The 11,670-nt window shown below is 36.1% G+C and overlaps 3 protein-coding genes across 3 annotated transcripts; 1 reads left to right on the top strand and 2 right to left on the bottom strand.

Annotated features, from left to right (window-relative positions):
• Window positions 1-341: 341 nt before the first annotated feature.
• LOC106114516 (uncharacterized) lies at window positions 342-3,696 on the bottom strand. The gene is made up of 3 exons (XM_013307757.1): window positions 2,270-3,696; window positions 1,098-1,328; window positions 342-608 (listed from the first exon to the last, which is right to left on the bottom strand). The coding sequence occupies exons 1-3, from the start codon at window positions 3,020-3,022 to the stop codon at window positions 429-431; spliced, it is 1,164 nt and encodes a 387-aa protein (XP_013163211.1). The 5' UTR covers window positions 3,023-3,696; the 3' UTR covers window positions 342-428.
• Window positions 3,697-4,572: 876 nt separating this feature from the next.
• LOC106114054 (uncharacterized) lies at window positions 4,573-7,147 on the bottom strand. Its single transcript, XM_013307129.1, has 3 exons — window positions 6,338-7,147; window positions 5,404-5,634; window positions 4,573-5,214 (listed from the first exon to the last, which is right to left on the bottom strand). Exons 1-3 carry the CDS (start codon window positions 7,085-7,087, stop codon window positions 5,029-5,031), a joined length of 1,167 nt encoding a protein of 388 aa, XP_013162583.1. The 5' UTR covers window positions 7,088-7,147; the 3' UTR covers window positions 4,573-5,028.
• A 2,360-nt stretch (window positions 7,148-9,507) lies between these two features.
• Window positions 9,508-11,635, top strand: LOC106114062 (uncharacterized). Its single transcript, XM_013307137.1, has 3 exons — window positions 9,508-10,282; window positions 10,671-10,901; window positions 11,140-11,635. The coding sequence occupies exons 1-3, from the start codon at window positions 9,533-9,535 to the stop codon at window positions 11,320-11,322; spliced, it is 1,164 nt and encodes a 387-aa protein (XP_013162591.1). The 5' UTR covers window positions 9,508-9,532; the 3' UTR covers window positions 11,323-11,635.
• Window positions 11,636-11,670: the final 35 nt, after the last annotated feature.

The following is an 11,670-nucleotide window of genomic DNA, read 5'->3' as shown; positions in this document are numbered from 1 at the left end:
TGAATGAATTAATTTTTTTAGAAGCTTTGTCATGCGATGTTTTTCAAAAGAAAATATAGTAATATTGCATTCAGTTAGAGTACAATTATGAATTTATATTTTTATTGCAACCAAGCAAAATGGATTTATATAAGTAAAATATCCAAAATCCAAAGAAACAGCGAGTTTCAAAGTATTCTATAATGCGAAACATTGAAACATTCATTGCAGATTACAAATGTTTTTGATTTGATCTCTTTTTTCGGGGAGAATAAGAGACATGACTACAAGTTTTTTAATGTATCGGCAATGAAAATAAGTAATCATTTAAATAAAGTCAAACATTTTTAGTCAAACAGTTTTAATAACATTATAAAAATGCATGTCGTCCAAAAATATAATCTTACATAGAACACAGAACGAGTTGTCCTCTTGCCAAATATTAAAAATCACAATACACCTAATTTAATAAAACTATGTATAATTCCATTTAATCTGGATATTGCAAGTTCGTTCGGTTTTATTACGAAGTCTGATAAATCGGCCGTATCCATGCTTGGCGCGTTTTCAGCATCAACGGTCAGAAGAGGCACCATCATCATGCCCACGAAGATACCGTAAGGTTCGATCTGAAAACAATAATTCCGTTTTTAAACACAGATATTTAAACATTGCAACCACTGAATGCCTTCGTCTAAAATATTTTTTTTATTTCGAACAAAGGCAAAAGTTGTTAATTTTTTTTTCTAGATCAAAAGGTGGCAAACGAGCGAACGGCCACCTGAAATCGCTGAAATAGCGAAGTGACCGTTGCACGAAGACATACGCAATTGCATATGCGTTGATGTTAAAGCGGGCTCTACCACTGTTAAAATGTTAATGTTCATACATAAAGATATTAAGCTCTTATAAAAGTTGGTTAAATGAAATTTGTTTACCTTTCTAATACTAATTGGATCATAATATTGAAAACTTGTTTTTACTTCGATTACTTGATAAAATAACAAGTTTCGTGCCCAGCTTTGTAGCCATTTGTTGGGAATAATTTTATATGGTAGGTACATCTGTGTTTATTAGCATTGAATCCAGTTTATAGTAAATAAGTTAACCACTTTTACCTCTTTTATATCTGAATCGAAGGCTTCTCTCGGGTAAGTTTTGACTGCATCTACGTCCAGTCTCACCAGGGCGTTTGACAACTGTTCGTAGTAATAGTCTAACAGTTGATGATAGTGTTTGTCGCGGAACTCCTCGTCGGAGCCACCGAATATGTAGTACATGAGATCAAGAGCCGGGTTGCAGACCTTCATCATCTGGTAATCTACGGGTACTAGCTCCAGTCTACCGTCCTGGAAATATATTCATTAATTATTAATGTTGCCCTCCGTTGACGCTGACTCCGTCTGTGCGATGTAAAAAAACTTAGTAGCTTATGTGTTCTTCCAGACTTATATGTTCTACATCTATGCCAAATTTCAGATAGATCTATACAGTGTTCCGAGTATACATTCTGTTAAACCCCATCCATTTAAACATTCAAATATTCGCATGTATGATATTAGTAACATTTACAATGTACTTAATTTAATTTACAACGATTCGATGATTTCATCACAACGTAATTTAAGATAAGCGTTGCAAGAAAAGTGATGTCCTTATAAAATAAGTGGTTGTCAAGTAAAATTACGCAACTGACGAATGATCGATCTTACCTTGAAAGATAATTATTAACTATTCATAGTTAAACCTAAAATTATTTTGCAATTAAGGCTATGTACTCTACCGGATATACTTAATCTGTTTTTTCCTTATCGCAGTACTTCTTATAAGTACGTACTTATAAGGATAAGGAATTATACGCACAATTTGTTTCAACTTATGCAAAGATTCTATTCTCAGAATCTTGATTTAGAGAGCACGCGCTTTGCAAATTATTGAGTAAAATATTAGTGTGTATTCCTTTTTAGGAGCACTTAAAAAATCATTTCTACTGAAATAAATTTGTTACTGCTTGATAACAGATTCTATGTGTCAATTGTCTTCTATGAAATAATACAAAATGTTGCTTTTAGAACGCAGGAAAACAAGTTCTTTATGATTTAAAGATAAAGATTACAAGTAACTAATCATATATTATATATATATATATACAGAAAACTGCAATATGTCAATAAACAGCTATTATTGTATTACAAGTAAACAAGCTCACCCGATGACCTTTATAGCAACTTTGTTTAATCTGTATTGTAGAGTTATTGTAGTGAATAAATTATAGTTTTATATATCTTACCTCATGGACCCTGTGCATCAGGTTGCTAGGTCTGAAGTCGCCGTGTGTCACCACAGCACAATTCAGCGGCCTGTAATAATGAGAGGATTCCAAATCTTTCATCTTCTCGAGATACGTCACCAGTCTCCATCTGTTTTCTTCTTTGACAACGGCCAACGCCGATCGCGTCATGTGCTCCATCATTGGCTTGAAGTCTTCAGAATTAATATCAAAAGTCAAAAGTTTGGCTAAAATTTCGTACTCTTCCGGCTTTTGTTTCCTGAACGCTATCGACAGCGCGTGGAGTTTTGCGAGTTCCACTATCGACGTTGATGCGTACTCCCAGTCAAAACTTTTAAATCTGTCGTGTATGTCAAAGCCCAGCGACGATAGGTCTTCGAGAACTAGAGTCTCGTTCAAATATTCTTTATTGCAGCCATAGAATTTGACAGTGGCCAGTCTGTGTTCCTTTGGGACGTTATGTTTCTCTTCCAGGTCCTGGTAGTGCTTTAGCAGTTCTGTATAGAAATACATTTCAGTTTCGAACATCTTAAAGGGTGTTAATTTTCTTATCTTTTCTCCAACGCAAGCGATTTTGGCAAAAAGTTTGAGATCATCTTTGTCCGGTGACGTGATTGTGATGTGGAACAATTGTGAAGTGTAGTTGGCTCCTCCGGTTGTGAAGGACTTGAGTTCGATATGGCAGTCTTCGTAACCTTGCTCCTCCGCTATCTTCTGCACTAGGTCGCGCACTTGCTGCTCCGCGTCCGACATGTTGCGGATCACCGTCCTCACTGAGCTAAATTTATTACAAAACAAACTATGTCGTAATTGCTTTTACTACGCGACGCGACGATTTGGATGCTGTGTCGTAACGTTCTTTTTATAGCTTTCATGGTATTTAGCTTCTTAATTTTTATCGTTATCACAACTGATCACTATGCTATGGTTCCGATTAATGTAAATATTCTATCATTATCAAAGAAATTCTACCAACAAAATGATAAGTTACTATAAAAGAGTAATAAATATAGTTTGCAGTTTCCATACTCAATTCTAAATATGTAGTCTTTTAGGATGTTTCAAAAGTACTGCAGTGTCCATTGACCAGACATTTCTGGTTGTTGTCATCTATCCCTTCCTTATTCTGATTTTGTTGCTAAAATTTGAAGTAAAAAATTATACGGATCTGTAACACAATGTCGTTTCCGTGTCGTCGTGTATAAATGTCTTGCGGATATAAACCTGTCAGATTTCGTTTCTCAACGAGATCAACAACTTTTTATTCATGTTGCCAAAAAAAAAACAACAACAGATAACGCATGTGAAAAACTTTAAACGGAAACGTACACATAATATTGTTTGTTTGCGAAATCATATCAGACTGAATATATGTATGAGTGGTAATTAACTATATTCCTACATTCTAGACGGAAATTATTGTAACTACTATATAAAAAATAACTATGTACACTTAATAGATATGTTGGAATTGTTAGCTTTAAATTTGTACAATATATATATATATATATATTCATTATCATCAGCTCACTGTACGTCTCCACCGAGGGGCTCGGAGCCTACCCTAAGTTAAGGATGACTAGGCCATAGTCAACCACGCTGGCCAAGTGCGGGTTGGTTGACTTCACACATATCTTTGAATTTCTTCTCAGATACGTGCAGCATCACGATGTTTTCCTTCACCGTAAGAACGTCGGATAAATGTACATATGCAAAATCGAGAATCGAAAAACACATTGGTACATGGCGGGAAACGAACCCAGGACCTGCAGATTGCAAGTCAAGGGTTAACTTCTGGACCACCGACGCTCTCGCTATTATATATATTAGTTATAAAAATATGTGTTCTAAGAGAATGCAGCGGCTTGTGTTTGATAATTATAAAATTCCAACCTTCAATATCATTATTAATTGCGAATACGTCTATATGTAAAGCTGAATAGATAACTTGCAATATTTGTTATCTGTATCCAGAGTTTAAATATTCAGACAGTTCGGTAAGTGGCAAGCAAACGGTACATAAAAGATTTATTGTTAGCCATTTTGGATGTCGGTGATTACAGCGGTCATTGCGATGATATTCCGGCGGCCATTTCCTGTTGTTATCCTTTTAGAGATGTTATCTATTCCCCTAAATACTATATAATATAAATATAATGATTATCTTTTATTAAGGTATTTTTTTAGGATAGTAATAGACATGTGGTTGTATAAATACTAAGCCCCATACATACCTAATAACTCGCGCCGGGGTTTATGGTAATTATAACAATTTTTAGTACTCTATATTGATATTGAATTTATTTTGTATTATACACTATTTACTAGGTAAAAATATTTATTTTTAAATCAATTATTCTACTAACGCTTATAATGTTATCAAATAACATACGGATACATATACGCGCGTCTATTTTTTTAACAATTAAAGATGTGTTTAGACTTTCTTCGATTATTGCTCAAACTTTTAAATATATTTGTTTGTTAGTTTTTAAATAAGTTTTTGTACTAGGTGCCCTGGATATCGACATTTAAAATTGTAAATATTAAATAAATATAACACAAACTTTTCCGTATCCAATAAAGTATAGTCAAGATTTGTACCTCTGAACTCTTTTTTTTATAATAGAAGGGGGCAAACGAGCAGCGGGAACACCGAGGTGTTCAACGACGCCGATAGACATCAGCAATACCAGAGGAACCGCAATAACTGTTATGATATGTTTTCTATTGTATGATTTAAGTGATTTTTAGTAAACTTAAAGTACGCCCCATTTAATAAAGTCTTCAACGAGTTCGTTGAGTCGGGTAATTGCGAGTTGGTTGGGCGGGATAGCAAAATTTGCGAGGTCGCCCGAGGCAGTGCTCATGTCGGGCGCGTCCTCCGCTAGTACGGTTACCATGGGAACCATCATCATGCCCACCAACAGACCATACGGCTGAACCTGTAAATACAACATTTCTTTCTCAGTGAAGCAAAGAAGGTAATTTTTTACACGATAAAAGCATGCTTCCATTATTTCATAAAAAGTTATAAATATAACTAGTAAGTAAATAACCTATTATTATTATTTTAAAAATAAAGGCAAAGCTGAAAAACCTATTAAAAACTAAACAAAATGTTATTTCCCCACCTCTTTCAAATCAGCCTCAAAATTCTCTTTAGAGTATGTGGTGTCGACATCAACGCCTAGTCTTGTCAGAGCGTTGCTTAATTCCGTGTGGTAATGGTCTAACAGTTGGCTGTAATGCTGCCTGCGGAACTCCTGGTCTGACCCGCTGAAGATGAAGTACATAAGGTCAATGGCCGGGTTGCTGATGTTCAGCATCTGATAGTCCAACAATACGACCTCCAAATGCCCGTCCTGAAAACAATTTGAGGCATAACTAAAAAGGTAATTTCTAACACAGGTATAATGTAGGTAAAGAGAATTACAACTCGTCGGCCCAGTCTTATAATTTACCATTCTGAATATAAAGTCTTTAATGTTCTAACAATGAAGCTTCCTGAAGACGATTGGAAGTTTGTGTCAATTTTAATATAAGTAAAAATTAACTATTTTGTTAAATCAGGCGTAACGGTCTGTAACATGTAATTTGGTAGCAGTAAGTTGACCAGACTACAGTTTAGTTCAATGAGAATAAAATTAATCATAGTTTACTACATGTTGATTATAGGTCAAGATACTGTTGGAACTGTTGTTCTACTACTACGTACTACGAATACTCGTTGATTTTTGCTAAGTTGTTGGTCTAACGGATAATTTTTCACAACAATTATATTTTTAAATATCATCGTTAAAAATATACGCATTGAAATAATCTTTGAAGTATATTTATGAAGTGGATTTTAGTATAAATGTTTGTCGGACGTGCTGTGGTTTAGTGGTCACTTATTACATTATGTCAGTCGACCTACATCTGCAAAGATCGAATTTCTGTCGTGATGTTTCTATGTGCCTACGTGTGTTTGAAAATTTAAAAATGAACAGTACAATATTTTAGAATTTTCCAATTTCTTTATCAGAAAACAGTTAAACTACTTAAGAGTTAAAAGAAATTGTTTACCTCATGTAATCTATGCATAATATTGCTGGCTCTGAAGTCTCCATGCATTATCACTGGCTCATGCTGCACTTTGTAGAAGTAATCAAACTCATACTCTTGCGACTTCTTGATAAAAACTTCTAATTTTTCTCTATTCTCTTCTTTAATCACTGCCAAAGCCATGCTTATTACATTTTCTATTATCGTCTTGAGGTTTCCTGCTTTCATGTCATATTTCAATCGCTTGGACAAACTTTTGAACTCCTCAGGGCTTTGTTTATTCAATGCTATGGATAATGCATGTAGTTTAGCGAGTTCTGTCACCGCTTTTGATGCGTATTCCCAATCGAATGTTTTGAATCTATCATAGCTCTCGTATCCCTTGGAAGATAAGTTTTCAAGGATTAATATTTCCTTTAAATATTCCTTTTTGCAGCCGTAGAATTTGACAGTAGCTAGTCTGTGCTCTTCGGGTACTTTGTGTTTCTCTTCCAATTCTTGATAGCGCTTCAGCAGATCCGTGTAGAAATACATTTCCGTGTCGTATATTTTAAATGATGTTTGTTTGCGTACGTGCTCGCTTACGCATGCTACTTTGGCAAATAGATTAAGGTCATCTTTGCCTTCAAGTAAAAGAGTTACGTAATACAACTGAGACGTGTAGTTTGCTCCTCCTGTTGAAAACGGCTTCAGATGGATGCGACAATCCTTGTAGCCTTGTTCTGATGCTACTGTTTCCACTAGGTCTCTTAACAGTTCCACGTCCGACATCTTTCAGCTCGCAATTTGCACTGAGTTGTTGTACAAAAACAGTCCTACAAACTCTACTATATTGCGAGGGGACTGTTAGTGAGCCGACGTATTAGTGACGTCATCACAGCACTCAATGCATCTTGTTTATTCATAGCTATAAACTTGTGTATTATAATTGCATTGATAATAAATAGCGTGAAATGAAATAACTCAACTTTACCATTATTATAAATGCGAATGTTTGGATGGATGGATTTTTGGTATCTCCAGAACAACTGCACGGGTATCGCTGAAATTTGGCATAGATGTACAGTATAGTCTCAAATAACACAAAGGGTACTAAAAATGTTTCTTTTTAAATCCATGGGACAGAGCCGCGGTCAATAGCTAGTAAATAAATAAATTGCTTCCGAATTTACCAAGATTGTAAAAAGCTTCCTCTATTGTAAAGTAGTTTTTTTTTTACTGAAAACGGATAAATAAAGTTGTTGTGTCGATGGCTACATCTTAAAGGGAAGTACAAATATAATTAAAGTAGTTATGAACATAATTATCATAGTTTAATAATGTCTATTTGAGAGTCGTAAAAGTTAACAAGATAAATAATCAATTTATCAGGACATCAGGGAAAAGTATTTTATGTGTTTTAGCTGATTATATTTAATCTTTTAATAAAAAAGCATAACTCATCATCGCTACCAATCAGTCATAATCTGTTGTACGCTATTTGATATCGATGTTGATACGAAAGTTTTTGAATGATAAAAAAATTATGACTCATTATCTTGTAATGAATCATAATAAAAACATTTAAGTGTATACTAATAAATACTTGCGGCTTTGACTTCTTTCATTTGACACGTGTCTTCTGTGTGGTATTGCAGAGTGCGAGCGAGTTTGCTAATTTAAAATTTCCTCCCAGTCACAATTCTTGTATTATAAGGTAAAAAAAGACCTGGCGGCCATCGTGAATCGCCAAAAAAGCGAAGTGACAGCTGCAAATGGATATACGAATTTGAAGATGAGTTGCCTACCTTAATAGACAAAGGATGGAAAACAAAGCAATAGGATATTTCCCCCTCCTAAGCGTCCCCTCCGGCGTCAAATCGTTGTGAAGAGAACTAAACTTTGGCTTCCAGCGTTTCAGCTTTTCAGATCGAAACGCGGGATTACTCCAAGCCTGTCTTCTTTGTAGTTTTGCTAATTCACTGATCCAATCGACCCTGAAGCTTCTTGAAGCTGAGGGCTCTACCATTTTCTACTTACTTATAATTATCTGTGATTTGTAATTAAATAGTGATGTATGTAATTCAATTTGGTATATATCTTTAAAACAAGATAAAACGATTAGATAATATTTGTAGCTTTAAAGTTTAGTTACTATTCGAATATTTCCATTTGTTATGCAAGATACATAATTGTACATAACAGCCGATGACAAATAAAATCCGGGTAATACTTTAATATGAGACCAGATAAAAACAATTATATCAGTTATTATATGTTTTTGTTCGATAGCATTTGTATATTGAAATATAAACATCAAAGTTTAAAAATCATACTAACGATGAACATTACTGACGAATTGATAACCTCTTTCTTTCAAAAGTTGGTTAAACAATCGATTGAATGGAAAGTACTGATAGAGGACATTTGATTTGCCGATTAAGTATAAGTTTACAGTGGTAGAGCCCGCTTTAACATCTTCGCACGAATTGGCCAGGCTCGCCCGGTGAAATACCACGACCACACAGAAGACAGGCGTCAAATGGAAGCAATTCCGCTTTTCGTCTGATGAGTGTGCGACTCGGGGGCCTAATATAGTCCTCTTTCTCTTCCCACCGTTTTTCTTATAAGGTAACGATGGGAAGTGGAAGTGGACTTTCCGGATGAGAGGATGCATGGAAAGGGAAAATATTTTCTCTCTGTGCATCCTCTCCTCCGTCGATTAAAGGTAGAATACGCATATGCAATTGCGTATATCTATGGGCAATGGTCACTTCGCTATTTCAGCGTTTTCAGGTGGGCGTTCGCCTGTTTGCCACTTTATAATATAAAAAAAGTCAAGTCTCTATACATGATTATTCATATAATAATGGACAAAATATTTACTTAGTAATTACAGTTGTAAATAAATACCTTTTTAGTGGAGGACAGAATGTCTACTTATCATTGTGTTTTTTATTAAATGTGTTATTGTTCGTTGTTGATTGTTTCCTGGGTTTTTTGTACAAAGATGTAGTATATTCAATCGACGAGAAAGAACGTAATTCTTAAACTAAAGATCTTTTAAAACTTATCATTATCAATATTATTTAAATATTAATGTATAATGCGGCCACTAGATAACAATCGACTAAAATCAATTGATATCGACTTCTATGTACTAAATATTTTTTTATTTAAAATAATAATCGTCCATTACTCAATGTAAAGTAATCAGTGATCCGCGAGACAGCGACGATGGCAGACGTGCTTGCTCTAGCGCAGCTGGTGAGAGAGAAGCTCGCCGACGAACGTCCGGAACCGGAGGTGAAGGTCGAAAGGTTTGACAGTGGCGGTGCCAACTATACCTCTGCACTCTTTAAAATACTCGTCACGCGGAGCGGACGCGATGATTTGTATCTGTTTGCGAAGGTCGCTTCCTTCAGCCAGGCCATGAGAACGAAGGTGAACACCGACTGGATCTACTCCAACGAGCAGTTTGTGTACACGACGATGGTTAAGATCTACGACAATCTCCAGGAGAGCCACGACATTCCGCTGGAACATAGATTCATCTTTCCCAAGTACTTCGGACACAGATCGACGTATGGCCACGAGGCTATCGTCACCGATGACCTGGGCGTCCAGGGGTACAAATGTTTCGACAGACTCGCCTCCATGAATTGGGAGCAAGCTTCGAAGTCGGCGGAGATTCTTGCCAAGTTCCACGCGCTGTCTTTCGTGTTTGCACATGAACAACCCGAGGAGTTCGAGAAGATAGCAGCAGGAATGCAGTACGGTATTGGTGTGAATGGGGATGAGGCCGCAAAGGAAATTTATGTGAAGATGGTGGAAAATTGTTTGGCGACGCTACCAGAAGACTACAGGGACAGAGTGAGAAAGATAGTCTACAGCGAGGACGTGATGAAATATCACAATAAGCCAGTAAAGAAGGTCGTACTGGCGCATGGCGATTTCAGACTCAGCAATTTGATGTTTAAAAGAAAGGTAAATTAAACGGGAGGCTTTACATCTCTTTGGTGATTGAAAATTATAGAAGAGTCTTAATTTTATCGAACTAGGTTAAAATTAACGACATTGACCGACATTTGACTCCTTTAGTTGACCAATCTATAAAAGTATGTCGACGCACTCATGCGTTACGTGCCTCAATGACCTCAATAACAGTTGTCGCCATAATGTTTACACCATTTTTCCAACATCATGGTGGTTAAGGTGGTCTATAGAGTTCATATCGAAGTGATAAAAGATACAGAGTACAGATTTCCATAAGCATTGCTACATTATATTGTTCTGCTAAAGTTATTAATTTATACTCTGCGTCAAAACGACAAAAATGGGCAGAATGTACTGATTATATTATGTTTTTTTCCAGGATGGTGTTTTGCACGCACGAGCTGTGGACTACCAGATGATGCATGCCGGCTGCGCGCTGGCGGACCTCATTTACTTCATCACTGTCGGTTCTGATAAGCAGTTCCGGGACAAATACTTTTATAAGCTTATCGAATACTACCGGACGCAATTAGAACTTGCGCTTTCGAGGTTTTCACTCGACATTGAAGAAGTATACCCCAAGAAAATATTTGACGAGGAACTAGCTGCGGTGAGTAGATCTCAAGCCAAGACTGCATAATATTTAGCTAGTGATAAGCTTAGCTTAGCTAGTGATAAAAGTCTAGAGCGTTGGTGGCTCAAAGGTTTAAGCACTTGACTTGTAATCTGCAAATTCTGGGTTCGAATGCCAATGTGTTTCAGTTCATATATTGTCCATCTAATTTGTAAAATGCGGTGACTAGAACCAACAGTTCCGTCAGTTTTAACTGAAACCTTAATCTCCTCAGGTACTGCCTCTTGCCGTGGTCATCGGCGTGATGATCCTGCCGCCGGTGATAGCGGACGCGGACGATGCTCCCAAGGCGGGGAGCAATTTCGACGTCTTTGAGTCCATGGTGAAACCGGGCCAGCTGTACACGGAGCGATTTAACGAACTCATACAGGACTGTATAGATTGGGGCGTTGTATGATTTATATTGATGATGATACTATAACATCAGCGTAATGAGAAGGAAATTGTTCGAGGCTATAGTTCCTTGTTATGTTTTTCGTTTTACTTAAACTAAGTTCACATTGCCTAGCACCGTCGCATGGGTTATGTAAACGTACGTAAAATCTACAGTTTCACATTTAAAAGTTATTTCAGTATTATGTGGTTGTTGTTTTACCATAATATTAACAACTGGTTTGGTGCTAAGAATTTTTATATTGATAGGTATTATTATAAACAATATTTTTTTTTTACTTTACGTGTACACACAAAATTTGGATTAAAGAGATTTTAAAAACAAATTATGTATTTTTATTTAATCTATTTT

Source organism: Papilio xuthus, unplaced genomic scaffold (genome assembly GCF_000836235.2).
Source record: "Papilio xuthus unplaced genomic scaffold, Pxut_1.1 DF828142.1, whole genome shotgun sequence".
Taxonomy (NCBI): Eukaryota; Metazoa; Arthropoda; class Insecta; order Lepidoptera; family Papilionidae; genus Papilio; species Papilio xuthus.
This window is presented reverse-complemented; position numbering and strand designations above follow the sequence as displayed.